The sequence below is a fragment of the Lingula anatina genome, chromosome 5 (genome assembly GCF_051362555.1).
Source record: "Lingula anatina isolate TDL-2025a chromosome 5, LinAna3.0, whole genome shotgun sequence".
Taxonomy (NCBI): domain Eukaryota; kingdom Metazoa; phylum Brachiopoda; class Lingulata; order Lingulida; family Lingulidae; genus Lingula; species Lingula anatina.
Window position 1 is genome coordinate 14,743,713 of NC_141771.1, and position 16,654 is coordinate 14,760,366.

Consider the following 16,654-nt stretch of genomic DNA (forward strand, 5'->3'; position numbering starts at 1 on the left):
CCGAAATTTTGGATTGTGGACAAGTTTGATCCCGTTTTCGTGCGCCAGTATGGCCAGGTACACGTCTTCAATGAAGAGATGTTTCCAAAACGAAGCTGAATGGAGGACTCTGATGACTTCGAATGAGGCTACTGTAGCAAAGCCCGAAAGGTAAGCCGGATATTTACTTTCACTATACTGAGTAAGTGACTGAAAATATTTCTGTTTTGGATTTCGAAAAGGAAGATTCCCTTTCGAATGTAAATAGCCTGTGAATAATGTTTCCGTCTTAAATTTTGGAAGATCTTTCAAGTACCTGATAATCTGGCGGTAATTTGCGATAACATCGTGCCCGCACCTTAAGACAAATTTCGCACCTGCGCAGTAATCAATGGTCCATCGCATGGCCAGTAGTGTCTTTAGAGTGAAATTCTTGTAGGTGTCGTTAAATGTCATTTTGATGATATCTCTGTGTTCAGAGTTTTCTTCTAATATCCCACGTTCAACGTCTGAATCATTTGTTTGACCGACGACAAATACAGTTTTTATTTTCTCTCCAAGAACGTCTTTAACGCTCCCACACGTCTTTCGGTACATGTCCCTGGTGATAAAATCACGAGGATCTGACACAACTAACACTAGGAGAAATACGTTCTCTGTATCCCTGCAAGGGCTGTTTATTATGTACTTGTATCTTTTAATATGGTACCACAGGTCAGAATCACTTTTCTTTAGTTTACATACAATCTCCGGTACCATGCAATCCCCAAGACTAATCTGTTTTGTGTCCTCTTTAACTAATTCTCCTGCATGTCTCCTGCTGATATTTTCAGTAGGTTCCATCTTATTATTTCCACCTTCACCTTCTTTTTGGACGGAGATGTCGCCATTCCTTGTGCAGTTCCAAAGAAAATATATCGCCAGAATATTGATAATCACTAATGATAAGAAGATACCCGAGGTCTTCATTCCACTGTTTGTTTTGCCCTGCACAAGCAGGGAGAGCAAATATACAGCATATAGAGAGCATATATGATCCTGTTTGTCACTATACCTCATCAGCTATTCCGTTATATACCGTGTACATGTACAAGTGTAGTAATTATGTTATTTCCGTTTGTCTAGTCCCTTATATTATAATGAGGAGCACTGTCCGATATTCAAACACTCACAATTTCGAGTGCTGATGTTCAATGTTATTTAAATGACGTGAAAGTTTATTCTTTATTTATTGGTTATTTGCGAAGCAAAGACGACACTATAAAACATTAATAAACAGGGCCCGCAACTCGAAAGCATCACGTATTGCGAATAGCGATATCACATAGAGGCTACAATGTATTATATGGGGCGAGTAAATCCTACCCTCTACCAGGGCGAGTGATAGATTTTTTACAGATATTCACAGATATGTCTCTAGCTAGATAGATGGTCATTTAGGGCTCAACTCACCCTGTTGAGGAATCCCATGTGGAAACAATTATCTCTGCGCGCGCGCCAAAGGCTTTGTACTTGCTCTGCATGAGCTGAGCTTCACAACGATGTGATAACTGCTCGTTACGCAACCAGTCTAAAGCTTTTTTTATCTGTCACAGAAGAGCAAGTGATTGAAGTCAGAGTAATTAACTGTCTTGTTTGCTGTCACACAGACTTAGTAGACTGGACCTGCTAATACCCCCTTGACACTGGACGGCGTCCTTTCTGCGTCCTTTCTGCGACCATGAAATTTGGCATTGCTGTGGTCTTAATAAGGAGGCACGAGCATTGATTTTGTATCAGAATGAATGCTCAATGATCGGCCAGTTGTCGGCACGTAAAGTATTATAATTTTTTAACTCTCAAATGGGGCCGTACTGCTGGACGCAGAAAGGACGCCATCCAGTGTAAAGGGGGCTTAAGTGGCAGTGCCTGAGCAGTTATGCAAACAATTATCAGCCATGCAATCAGCCTTGAGATTTCTCAACAGGGTGAGTTGAGCCCTAAATGACCATCTATCTAGCTAGAGACATATCTGTGAATATCTGTAAAAAACCTATCACTCGCCTGGTAGAGGGTAAGTAAATCCCGAGTTATGGAATCGAGACGCTTGCGTACGGTCGCAATGCGCGATGCTTTCGAGTTACGGGGCCCTGGTGTATTCATGTGAGATGAGGTTCTCAACGAGAAGGCGTAACAAATGTAAAACAATGTGCTCAATAAATCATTATTATAAAAATTTATGCAATTCAAAGTACGGCGTATGATAGAAGTACTAGTATAAACAAAACAATATGATAAGACAACATCTCTCAACATTTTCCTTTGGTAAAAAAAAACAATTTTTTCGTGAAAAGCTGTATAAACAGGGCCTGATAGCTCAGTTGGTTAGAGCATCATGCTAATAACGCGAATGTCCTTGGTTCCCAGTCAAGCCACAGTCCTTTTCTTGTTATTTGTTGTCTTATTTTCACTTTTAAACAACTGCTCCATTCTCATTGTTCAGGACCTGTGCCCGTAACTCGAGTGCTTCGCGCGTTGCGACGGAGCGCAAGAGTCTCGATTCCATAACCCCCTTATGGGGCGAGTAGGCCTGTGGGCGAGTTATGGAATCGAGACGCTTGCGCTCGGTCGCAATGTGCAATGTTTTCGAGTTACGTGGACCTGTTTAACAAGCACTCAATGCAGAGCGCAAATACGGTTACTTGGAGGAAAAACTGCATCGACTGCGAATTGCTAATTGGATGTACATGCACACTTTGGTAGCCCTCTACTATTCCGATAGGCCTGACTTTCCGAAAACGCAATTTGTAGACTCGCTGCTTTAGATGAGGCAAACAATCACAATGGCGGTGCTTGTAACCGCTAAAACAATCACACACACTTAATTTTCCCAAAGAAGGTGTGTTTTGATTGTGTCTTGACGATTGAAAAATAAAAAACATTACTTCCATACGCATTTTACTGAGTAATTTGTCTGATAATTCAAAGGACAGTTGGTGCCAATATACCTAGTGCAAACTGACGTATAGTCCTGATGCTTGAGCAATTGGGAGTCAGGCACTAACCAACCAGTGTGGTTAGTTACAGGTCAACCCCACTCCGACAACACGCAGAGGGTGGAGCAGTCTTTGGAGGTCATCCACTAACAGTGGCGTGACAGGCTGCGATGATAATGTTGATTATCATAGAAGTTATATAAGGAACCGTAATACGGGGGCTCCATCGACAAGACGAATCCCGTCGTCATTTTTATGCCCCTATTTATAGCTCTGTTTTGTAGAATATTTATAAAATTCCGCTCATTTATAGGGTTTTTGTTGCTATTAAATGATTTTTCGGTAGATCCCAGCTGCTGTCTATTTTTTCATGCAACATTTGATCGATGTGTAATAGAATTATATTACTCCGCCCACCACATCGGATTCTTTCTACCAGCTGCGTGTCTTAATCTTGGTAGCAGATTAATATTTTATTCCTTTAACCTTTTATGGATTAGTCGCAATTTCTGTAGCTTTGCTTCAAAACTGTTCCCAAGAATACTGGTACGCAGAAATGAAGATAGAAAATAAGGGCTACATGTATTACGCTCTTCCTCTGCCCCCAAAACCGAGATCAACATCAAATTATTTTCACATTTATTTTATTTTATTTTATTTTATCTTAATTTATTTTGTTGTAAAGATCCGTTGAATTCAGCTCAGGTAAATGTTTATGGGGCTGCTCAGAATAAGCTAGACCGACCAAGGAAGTGAGAGCCAACTCCACGGGGATTCTGCTGAATACAATCAGATTAAGAGAACAACACGCCCCCTCCTCCTGGCGTTGGGTAGAATATAAAGAACCTGGTAATTGTACGAGTGCTTTGATTTTACACGAGGATGATGACATTGTAGATATTTTTTATTGCAGGAAAAAATCGCTCCTGTGCTCCCCCCCCCCTCGATCCTTAACCCACCCACGATCTAATTTCTTTAAAGGTCTTACTCCTCACGTGACCCACCAACTACCTAGTAACCACAAATTGATCTCCAGAATTTAAGTAGCCAAAGACATATTTGCAGAACAGGAAATCAATGCAGCTGTAGAAGGAAAAGATATTTTGGGGGATAGGAAATAATAAATGAATAAATAAGATATGAACTGATATCCCCAAAAAATACCACAACCAAAAGATGACGTCTCCAGAAGTTTGGGAAGTCACCCTCCACTTCCTGCAAAAAGAAATATTGAATAGAATATATAGAAAAATTATATGTCTTTGGTATGGGAAGCGCGTGAAAGGATGTCTAGCAAAGTGAGGCTATAAACAAACAAATGAAATAAATAAATAAATAAATAAATATTTGAAAAAAAAAAAAAAAAAAAAACACTACAAATACTTAACTGAAATATCACCTTCACTTGCACCTTGAATGAATAAATAGTTTATTCGCCCAAGCTTGCAACCAGGCAACTTACCACAAAAAAAAAATAATAATAATAAAATAAATAAATAAATAAATAAATAAATAAATAAATAAAATATAAAAAAACTTGCAAGAAATTATTCTGTTAATTTTAAAGATATACTCCTTTTTTTTCATCGTCCAAAAGAGGTGATTAAAGATTAATTAATGAATAACAGCTGATCCAATGATCTTGACTTGTAAGGAAACAAAAAATAATTCTGAGCGGCCATCCTTTGAGCTTGATTGACTCAGTTGGGAAATGCATGAATTTGCCAGCACCCCTGTATGCGTGGATTTTAAAGTAATCATATTTTGTTTCCTGCTTTCATTTTCCATATTATCGAATATTTCCCTAAAAATGACTTTAAAAAGCATGCTGGTATAGCAGAAGACTCCTTTTAGGGATTTTTTATTATGAAAATACTTATCGACAGTCACTTTTCTCTTGTTACTAAATGAGAAGTTAAAATGGCATATGATTCGCACAGACCAATTTTACTTGAAATCGACAGCATGAATCTTAAATTTAACAGAACGTGTCTTAGTACATTTTCTGTATGCTTCAGAGTCTTCAAAATTTCCCGAACAGGAATTAAAATAGCTGCTCTGGCGATTGCTAAATTCCCAAAACTGAAATGATTTTTTTTTTTATCCCCAAAATGCTACTTTGACGTCATCGGTGAATGTGAGCATGATCAGTAAGACCTTCAAAAATCGTATATATGTCAATTATCTACAACCACATTTTTTCAAACATTTGTTCTCGGTAACAGTTGAGTGATTTTGGGTCCAGTGCCGACCCCCCTCCCCCCATCCTCCCTTCCATACGTCCCGCCCTAGAACGCCTTCAGTGAGCCCGCCGCCGCCGCTGTTTGGGACCTAAATCCCTCCCCGCAGTGACATCCCTTATTGATCCACTGCTCGGCGTGTTTCCATTAAGGGTGATATCATTAATTGAATTAACATTGGTCAGACCTAATGCAATTAAAACACATATAATGGAGTACACGGGGATCGATCCGCTCGATCCGCGTTCCTTGGAGAGACGCGCTTCTTCCCAAGCTGTAAGTGGTGTAATGTCATCGATCGGGAATGGATGGGAGAAGACAAAGAAAGAGATGAGAAAAGTCCTTTTCAGGATATGGGGCGTCGATGTCAGCTGGCGAATGGCTTTATTTTTCTGTTGAATTATAATATAGGCCGATTCCTTTCATTGCAGAAATATTTTACTCGTTCTCTGTGTTTGGATTAGTTTTTATGAACAGTGAAAATCACAACTTCAGTATTTTTGAAATTTATACGCACTCAGAGGCAAGCAATAATATTAGAATTTTTCAATCATCTCTCTCTCTCCCTCTCTCTCTCTCTCTCTCTCTCTCTCTCTCTCTCTCTCTCGACATTGCATAATTTTGAGTACGACACTAACGCACGCCCATGCAGGCACACACACTCACAAACACGCACGCACACACTTCTATACGCCACGCGGAAAACACTGAAACGATTCCCGTAATGCAGCAAGAGAACATCACTGAGGATCAATGCTATGGCAAACATTCAGAGGGCGAATTATCGGCGCAAATGGACTCCGCTATGTCCTCTGCCAATGTTGCTAAAAACATTCTGAGATGTACGACGTGTATATATATGTATATTGGGTGAGTGACCGAGTTGATCATCATAGGGTTGGGGGTTGAGGTGGTTGTGTGGAAGTGTTTGTTTGTGTTTGTGGGTGTGTGTGTGTGGGGGGGGGGGGGGGTACAGATTTCCGGAAAAAAACGTACACAAGTTTGATCATGACCATTGTTTGAAAGAAATTTTGGCATCTAAAAGGAACTCCGCTATGATCCTCTTGATTCTCTGCCTCTGCCTCATATGTAGCTGTTCTTTCCCAAGATGATCCAGGATCTTACTGATATAAAGTTATACGTGATATATCATTATCACCTCTTTATCTCTCTCTCTCTCTCTCTCTCTCTGTCTCTCTCTCACACACACACACAGGCGCGCGCGCGCGCGCACATACACACACACCATTATATCTCCCCTCTGTCTGTCTGTCTGACTGACTCTCTCTCTCTCTCCCTCTCTCTCTCTCTCTCTCTTTGTGTGTGTGTGTGTGTGTGTGTGTGTGTGTGTGTGTAACTTCGCCTTCTATTTCTATATATCCTTAACTTCCACCTCACTCCCCGTCTTTTTCTTTCCCAACGGGACTCGTTCTACACTTCTCTCGTTCTTATTGCTCTGGGGAACAACTCCGCGTCGCGTCCGCCTCCTCATGCCTGCGGTCCGTCCCCAGTATCGATACAACGGCGTCTGGCGCCAGCGTCCCATCAGTTTTTCTCTTGCAATCGTCTTAAGGGAACGCAAGTGTTGATAAATCTAAATCAATGCTCTCTTTTAATGGCAATCCATCTGAAGGTGCCGAAGTTAGAACGTTCCGGTCTCTTCAATATCGAGTTAGGGATTTTCAAGTATATAAGATGTCTGTAATGAGTGAAGACGCTGTTAACGTTTTAATGGACAAAAATAAGTTTTGTATAAAGTATTTAGAATATACGGGGTAGATACACTGTCTTCCCTTGATTTGAAATATTTATGAGTGGTCTGTTTTGTGCGGAATTGCTGCACATCGTGTGGGAAATAATTTCTGATCATGAGACAGAAATATAGGTTTAATTGGAAGAACAAACGTTATTATCATCATTTTGTTTGGAAACTTTCGTAAAAGGCCAAAGTTCATAATTTTTTAAAGATTTTAGGTAGGGAAACGGAAGGAATAAATGCTCCCTGCCCACTCTCTCTCTCTCTTTTTTTATTCCAGTACATTTCATATTTAATTATTGTTGAATTCTGCGAGATGCTTATTATATGCAACCATGTGTCTGCCCCATTGAGAAAAAAATGAGAAGAATGAAGAATTTAGAAATAGAAAATAAACAAACATAAAACAATAAATTGGAGAGGGGTAAAAAGGAGCAACAAAAACAACAAACAAACGCCATTAAAAGTGAAAAATTAAGATAATTGCCTTCTTGTTTTTGTTTTTAGTAGATAAAGTATGTTAAGAAATGTTAGAAGCAAACTCAATTTTTCTCGTGTCTCTAAATTCGTTCACAGTTTGATGGACCCGAAGCAAGATCAGATAAATTACCTTTAATACTGAGTGTGGCAACGAATATACAACACACAAATGTGCATGAAAGCAGGAGGCTTATCGTCGGTCACTTTCAGATTGAAATTAAAAAAAAAGTAATTAAACAATAACAACAGCGGAAAACAAATCTTCCAAACTAAAAAAAAAGTTTATTAACATGAAATGTACAAAAATAGTTACTTTTAACAATTTCTTTCAAAACAAACGGTATTCCTTTTTTTTTCAAAGTGTTTAACGCATTTTTTTTCACAAATACCTACGGGCACCAAAAACCTAGACAGGCAGACGACAAGAAGTTCGATCCTTAGCAACAAGAATGGGCCACCTACGTCATCAAAAGCGCGAAGCACGTGAAACCCTCCATCTGCAGGCGAGGCTTAAATCCCAACTGATCTCAACAAGTGGCGAAAATCCGTCTGAACCGTTATTAACTCTCTCAGAAATCAATGCCGGACACAACACGCCAGTATGTTTGATTGGCGTGTTAATTAACATGTGTTTGGACATAATGGACGCGGGTGAAGGTGTGGACTGGACAGGGAAAGACACGCGATTTGAGTATTTGACAGAACGGACCTGGATCAATGATTTGGAATTTTGAAAAATACAGATTAAAAACTACGAGGTTTATTCCTTTTTATCAGTCATACACGATGAATTGTCTTTTTTGTGCAATAGTAATATGAATTCGGACAAATAATGGGTAGTTGGAGGAAAACACAAAAAATAAAAAAGAGGAAATGAAAGAAAGATAGAAAGAAAGAAAGAAAGAAAGAAGGGAAGAAAGGGAAAGAAAGAAAATGTAAGGAGGCAATATGGAAAGAAAAAAGGAGGGACAAAAATTACACCGTATAATGCAACACTGTTTCAAGTCGTTGAATAATGGAGAATGTTTTGCTCAATCATATTTGTTTATGTTTAAAGATGATAGTATTTTGAATCTAAGTATCGCCTGATGTATTGTTCATAAACAAGTTCTTCTGGAATGATATCCCTGTTTAGCATGTAATACAATAATTAGTCATGGAAACCATTAACTTTAACATAAATGCTTATCATTGAACGTATATAAAACGTATATTGAACGTATATAAAAAAAATCATATTTAGCACGTGAGATTACATGTATTTGTGTCTATATCCTAGAGCATTTATCGCCTTTCCTAAAATAATCGCAAATATAGAAAATACAATTAATCCACGTAATCGAACGTACAGAATTGATATCAAAAACTCAAAAATCTAGTGCATTTTCGAATTAACACTGTAACCGGATCGAGTAACGAAATGGTTACCACGGGAAAATTGTAACGATAAAGCAAGTACTGTAAATATTCTAGAACGCTAGCGAAATTCGTTGATTAACCCGGGTTACAATCTAGTCTATATATCCTTTTTTTGTGAGGGCCGACCCGGCGGTAGTTATGTAAGTAAATACTGCATACGTGTCGTTCGTGTCACCGGATTTACGTCAACAATGTTCGAATTAAGAGATCGATCAAGATGTCCCCTGACGCACGGCTATGATCAACGGATCACGGAAGGTTGAATGATAGAATGATGGTTCTGGTGAACCTCTCTCTCTCTCTCTCTCTCTCTCTCTCTCTCTCTCTCTCTCTGGGACAGGTCGTGAATGAGATTTTAAGCCACTGGAAATGCATACACTCGGATGTAATAATAATAATAATAATAATAATAATAATAATAATAATAATAATAATAATAATAATGAGGACTACGACGACGAAGACAATACCAACAATTACAAAACAATAATGATGATGGTGATTGCCAAAGTTTCCAAGTCTTTAAACAAAAAAAAAAACAAATAATAATAATAATAATAATAATAATGATAATAATAATAATAATAATGAGGACTACGACGACGAAGACAATACCAAAAATAACAAAACAATAATGATGATGGTGATTGCCAAAGTTTCCAAGTCTTTAAACAAAGAAACAAATAATAATAATAATAATAATACATGGGCTGTTTGAGTTTAATAAAGCCAAAGTTACGTCTAACGGAGGTGTAGGATTCAAGTTCGGGCATCTTGAATAAGTTTGAAAGCTCATGTAAACACTGCATGGGATGTTAGTAGGAGTTTCTTCAAAATAAGAATAAAGAAATGTTAGAAATATTAACAATATAAAATAATGATAGTTAAAATTCACGCCCATTTAGTGTGGAGCCTTGTGTGTGTGTGTGTGTGTGTGTGGGGGGGGGGGGGGGGGTAGGGGACACGCAGGAACACGCGCAGAAGAAGAATAGCCCATTATCAAACTTTTGAATCAACCAGAACATAGGACGTCATTCATTCATTCATTGCTTAGTTAACTATTATTTTACCCCAGCAGGTTTCAGTTTTTACGCTCAGCTATCAGGAACCAACCGTTGTGTTATCGACATAACTCTGCCCTTAGAAGAAACCACCAGGGCATATGCTTATAGAATGGGGTGTGATAAATGTCAGTCCTAACGAAGAATTATTCCGAGTTTCAACTCTGAAACCCTAAAAAAAAAAAAAAAAAAAAAAAAAAAAAAAAAAAAAAAAAAAAAAAAAACCCGCCGTCTACCTACAGTTAAATCTTACACGGAAAAGTATTTATTTAAGACTCCATTCCCATATACACCATCAGCCAACGTAGATAGACTCAACTCTGCAGGGACAAACATAAGTTATATTTTTGCGCCGTTTGTGTTTTCCCTAAAGTTTTCTTATTGAAAACCTACTGAAATAAACTTTACATTTAAAATGCAGACAAGTGCACAAAATATACCCATGCAAATTATTTACCTAAACCAATTCCCCTTTTATTTCCAACAGATTGTAATGTGTTGTTCTTTTTCTTTTGTTTGGTGAGAATAAGATTATTAATTAATTAATTTCATTCATATCTGTACTACTTTTTTGGTCGCATCATTTATCGACAAAACGGCAAACGATAGAGTGAAGCAAACAACAAGGTCGGTAAAATCAATGAATGGCGAATCTTTTATGAAGAAACGTCGGTGAAAAATGCACGGGTTGACAAAGAGATTATTTCTAATGTCGAAGCTCGCGTCTAGTGCAGTGACTTTCACCCAGAGTGCGTGGCGGAGGGATCGATACTTCATTTGCGCGCGGAGGGAGGAAAATGGAACAGCCCTTACGATCAGATGGGATAGAGATCGAGAGTGTAAACATGTGGATGTGAATATTCGGGCTTAAAATTTTTTATCAAAATGCCTGTAAGACGTGGCCACGTCGCCCCACAAAACACCTTCATCGATACCATCATTCGGAAATTCGACGGCCAAAGTAAGTGGATGTTTTACAATTTTATTCCAGGAAAAAATTTTGAGAGGAAAATGATAATAATCCGCGCTGACAGGTCGTGATTCTCTGGCTTTGCCGCTGTGTGGTTGTGTTCACTATCTACGTTCCGGAGTCTGCAGTGTTTACTCTGACTTTGAGCTGCTGTTATAATGTAAACTCCACAGTGGATTACAAGCCGATCAATGCACCTTTGTTTCTGACTGTAACGTACACGTACGAAATCGAGCAGCCGTACAGCTTGAATCAGGCAGGGATTTCTAGTTCACGTACTGCAAGCAGTTTTCTTTTCAGGGTGTTGTGTGCATGGGTTATTTACCTCGCGCAAGGTGACTCGCTGAGAATGTTGCTCTTCAAACTTTCTAGGTTAGGTTATATACCAGACACTTCTAGTTATAATTCTCTTTTTTCCTAACCGTTAAAACACACGTGCATTGCAAAATAACTGCTAACACCAACATTGGGTAATAGTATATATGTTTGACAACCTTATGTAGCTAAACAGTCTGAAAGCCTTTTGTAATGGAAGAACTGAGTACTGTTGCTGCCAGTGGCCCAGGTTTCACTTTTGAAGTAAATGCCCCTTTTGTGTTTCACTTCATGTCACCACTCAGATTGACTTTCTGTGACAGCAGACCTGGAGTTGACTAAAAAAATTAGCTGTCTCTTTCGTGTGAAAATTAGCCTATGCAGTTACGGAAGATCTTGGAAGCCATTACAATAAGCAGAGTTACATCACTCATTACATTAGGCTTGCAGACATTACTCATTGCAGTGGATGTCGATATCATTTCTTGTCCATTTCAGTGGATGTCGATATCACATCTTGTTCATTTCACCAATGTCCATTTCACTGGTTGTCCATTTCACATAATGTGCAGTATTGACGAGAAGGTGTATTGACTGTTTCCTAAGCCTATAAATGCTCTGCAACAATTACCTAGTCTAGTCTGGCTTACAGAATGTAAAGATAAAATATTACAGCTAGGCGTATTAAACTAATTCCATGTGATTAGCCCCCTCTGAGGTTAAACACACTGATTACGAGCTCTCTGTGTAGCTCTCGTGGCTTGATAACGGTGACTTAAGATTTAATGCACAGGCTATGCATTATATGTCATTGAATGGATTAACCCTTTAATCAATGCCTTCAGATTCCAAGAGACCGTGTTGTTTGTATAATAGGTATATGTAGATGTACAAGTAAAATATAGGCTGGTGAATATGTAGAGCTGATTGTATAGGTATTCAGCTTTTTTTACGGCAAAGATTTTTCTTGCTGATATACATACAACTAGTAAACAAATTCAAAATTATCTATACTTAACAACATGATTTGAACAACTTTAACCCTTTCTCCAGCACCCCAGGAGGTTTTGCACTTCACTTTTGTGAATAGGTGTAAAATATGCTCCGTTTATCTTAAATCTTGGGTCTGTTCTCAAGCTTCAGGTAAATCAAACAATTAACCTTTCATGGACATTAACCTTAGTGTGTTTACCTATTCTTCATGAGTGGCCTATTAATAACGACACCAGTTAACTCTTTGTGTGTGGAGGCGGTACTGCGAGGTACCTTCCTAATGCCAAGAGTCTATACTGCGTGAGTGGGGTGCTGAAGGGGGATTGTGCCCTTCAGTTATGCTACAGACTAGACTGTTGGTAATTTCTGTGAAAGCATGTAGTAGTTAAGTAAGCATGTTTCTCTCTCTCCCTTTCTCTTGTTTTTGCTTCTTTCTTTCATGTTTTTTCTCTTCCCCTCTCTCTTTCTATATCTCTCTCTCTCTTGTTTCTTCCCTCTCTTCTTTCTAGCCCCCCCCCCTCTCTCTCTCTCTTTCTCTCTCATGTTCACCCCTCATTTGAAACAATTTAAAATGAAGTAGGCCACTACCTTTGGCCGTGGATATACTTTAGTAATTTTGTGGATTTTGCTGCCCCCATCCCTAATCTGAAGTGCATGTAAGCAGTAAGTGGGAGTTTGGGTAAATGAGGGAACACTTTGTTCTCCACAGCACGAACCAGACAGTTGATTGCAATCAAGCTGTCTACCTTGGGAAAGTACAGTCTTACAGGCTGCTGTAAAGGTTGTGCTGAATGCAACCTTTCAAGGCATGTACTGTTGGTCTTTCCCTCTCTCTTTGATCCTCCTCTCTCTCTCTCTCTCTCTTTCTCTCTCATGCACACACATATATTTGTCCTGTGCAGCACTGGATTTTGCAGTCTATGTATCTGACACTTCCCTCTCTTGCCAACAGTAAGCTTGTCATTTCACTATATATATTGCAATGTCAGTGAAAAGCTTCCTATATGCAGGGTGGTCAACACATTGCTGAATTAACTGTTTCTACTTTTGTCTATTGATTCCTCTGAGTTGCCAATACCAGATGGTGGCCTGTGTTAAAAATAACACTGTTGACAATAGTCCAGTAATTTTGTCCTCCATCATGCAGGTAAGCAAATACCTATCAAATATTAAAGACCTCTCTTGTTAAATTTTGTTTCAATGTTCAGCATGTTTATACTGGCCTGCACTTAGCACACACATTAACACACACACACATTAACACACACACACACATTAACACACACACACACACATATTAACACACACACACACACACATTAACACACACACACACATTAACACACACATTAACACACACACATTAACACACACACACACACACACACACACACATTAACACACACACACACACATTAACACACACACCAACTTTTGTGCATAAATGCAATCCACATTCAGGCCTACCGAACTACCAGATTGGCACATAAGGATCCTGAATTAACCAGTATATCGGACCACACTACTAGTACCCGCTTTCAAGGTGTGTGTCAGATTGCATTTCGGACTATCCGAAAAATTTGTCGGTCATCCTACAAAATTTGTTCTGGGGTATGATACTCCGAAATGCGATCTGATACACACCTTGAAAGCGGGTAGTGTGGTCTGATATACTGGTTAATGTGCCGAGTCTGGTAGTTGGATAGGCCTGACATTGGGCACTTTGCAGTGTGTGTATGCCGGGGGGGGGGGGGGGGGGGGGGGGGGGGGGGATGGGGGCCAAGTTAACACCCAATCTCTTTTGAGAACCTCCTTTATCAGAGTTGCCCAACTCGCTCCCATAATGCTTCTTTACTCCCCACCAGAGGTCCCTCTAGCTGTTGCAAAATTGGTTTAATTAAGAAACCTATGATGCTATATTATATCAGCTAGAGCTGCCTCAGGTAGAGAGTAAGGATGCTGTATTTTAACCTTGAAACTTTGTAGAGGATTACAATGCCTGAAGAATTCTGAAACCTAAGCTGGTCCTTCATCCTGAGTCTTTTGAAAAAAAGCATTGACTGAGTATTTACTGTCAGTATTTTGAAACTCAAGTTGGTGATAACAGTCCGTAATCCCGCCTCCAAGTATAGGATCATAGTGTACCATTAGGATTATGTTATCCCAGGGTGCCTGAACAATAATTACACAAAAAGTCTAATAATCCAAGAGTTTTTTTTCAACTTATTCCATCGCAGGTGGTGAGTGAGCCCTTCTGGTTAATATTCGATCGCCGCTTTGGGCTCTACGTCCTTTGGGATGAAGTAATTGGTGCAAAACACATAAAACACATTTACATAAATTGTCTTTTTCTGTTATTTCGTAATTTTTTTGCCGTGGGCTGGATGATTAGCAAACAAAGACAAGAATAGTGCATTAGGTTTGGGTAGTATTGTGTGGATAGTTCTTGTGTTTTATCTTCTACCACAAGTAAAAACAGTGGATTTTTTTGTATATAATTTAGATGTCTCTATTTATTTTAGATGAGAAATGCAGGTTGAACCACAGGCAAAATTTGAAGTTGGGAAAAAACATTTTCTTTGGGAGAATTGATTTATGTGACATTATGTCAGTGTGTGTATTCTGGCCCAGTTTGCCTCTAGAAAGCTGTTCTTGTGAACAGGTATTCAGGTATCTTTCAAAGCTTAAAAGCTATAATTTACTGTGTTCTATTACATGCTTAGTTGCCGAGTGAATATCATGTAGTTAAATGGATGACTTTTCAAGTTTGTTTTTGAAATGAGACGATTCAAACGTGATATATATTCAATGCCGCGATTCTAAAGATCAAGTTGACTTTTGTCTTTGGTTGCAGTAACACACATAGCCGTTGGCAGCATTGCTATTGCATTTCTCGCAGCTGGTTGAGTGTGTGCACGTGGTTACGCAATAATCGATGATTGTCAACGCATTATTGCTACTTAATGCCTGTGTGTGCATAGACAGGGATTTGTGATCACCTCTGGCTATGGGCGTCTGTGAATGAAATAGGGTGCGTTCAGATTGCTAATAACACCAATCATTTTTGGTTCTGCTATCAGGAAGTTGTCGCTTGCTTGTGATCCATAATTTTGTAATAAACTGTTCTGTTACCCTGAAGTTAGGATTTAAGAGAGGGCGAGATAGCATGGTGAGGAATTGTAATTGAACATTGACTTATATTAAAATTATTTGCAAAAAGAAACAGTCAGTGGGATAGCATATGGTGAAGGATCCAAGCATCAAGCATTGAAATTCTTGTCTTTATTATTTAAGTCAAAAGTGCTTTCTTTCCATAGAACGGCAACTCGGCTTTAGTTTAGTTTATGTGAGAACTGCTTGGAACGCATACTCACACTTCCTGTCACGGTTTGCTGTTGGCTCTACTGACAAAAGGAAGAGGGGCAAGATCAATAAGTCAAGTGATGGTTGTGAAGTATATGCTTGATTGATACAGCTCTTTTATTTTATATATTATATAACTTTCATGGTGAATTGATTATAAATTAAAATTGGTGTGTTGGTATTAGAGATGTGAAATGGGGATGGTTTGAATGATTATTGGTTACTAGTATTCTGTACCTTTGAACAGAACTGATTAATGTTTGCCAATATGGTTTATTTGTTGTCATGATTTTGTGAGCAATGTTGAAAAAATAAATACTGTATGGTAAAGTCAAATAATGAAGTTTATTTGGTGCTTGAAAATAGTGAGATATTGAAATATTCATATACTAGCCATTTTCTTTATACAGTTCAAAAAAGAATAAAGTTATATCTTCATAAAAAATTAATCTTCAAAATGACCTCATGAGAAGTGGAAGTAAAGTGGAAAATGAGAGCGTTACTCGATGCAAACAATTTGAAAGTTAATTGCTTTATCGATAATGTCTTATTACTACCATTAGTACAATATCTCACAGCCTTTGTGCTGTTTAGTTCAAAGTCGTCTCGGTGAAATGAACCGATTGATGTTTTGGCTGCAAGTTGCATAACTTTGACCGCACCTAACATAAAAAGATAATAGATTATGCAGTGCATTCGATTGCCTCTATTCCATGTTGTGGGATAGCTTGTTACACTGCAATTGATTTGCTTTCATGCAAGCGAAAACTCTGACAGATGAGAGACGGGAGGCCATAAGCTTTAGAATGAGGAGACAAATAAATTTATGCCTGTTTCTGCTTGCCAGATATTGTGTATAGCTTGGTTCTGTCTTTTTTTTTCCAGTGGAATTGTATAACTATTTTTAAGCAAATAAATATATATATATATTTTTTTTTGGATAAAACTCAACAGTTATGCAAATTAGACAGAAAAATCCGGCACAAACAGAAATCCTACAATTGGTCCTGGAGCCGCTTTTAATCTGGATTTTAATAAAAAAATATTGGAACACTACTAGTAACTCCTAGTGGTTAGCACCTGGTAAAATCCCTTTCTGCACA

General features: G+C 38.5%; 1 protein-coding gene across 8 annotated transcripts in view; it reads left to right on the forward strand.

Moving 5' to 3' along the window:
- Positions 1 to 10,683: 10,683 nt before the first annotated feature.
- LOC106181919 (voltage-gated inwardly rectifying potassium channel KCNH6) overlaps positions 10,684 to 16,654 on the forward strand; it is an 84,880-nt gene continuing 78,909 nt past the window's right edge. For all 8 annotated transcript variants that reach the window (XM_087012485.1, XM_087012482.1, XM_087012483.1 and 5 more), the window contains exon 1: positions 10,684 to 10,871. In XM_087012485.1, coding sequence (XP_086868611.1) covers positions 10,796 to 10,871 — 76 coding nt within the window. In that variant the 5' untranslated portion in view covers positions 10,684 to 10,795. The remainder of the gene's footprint in view (positions 10,872 to 16,654) is intronic.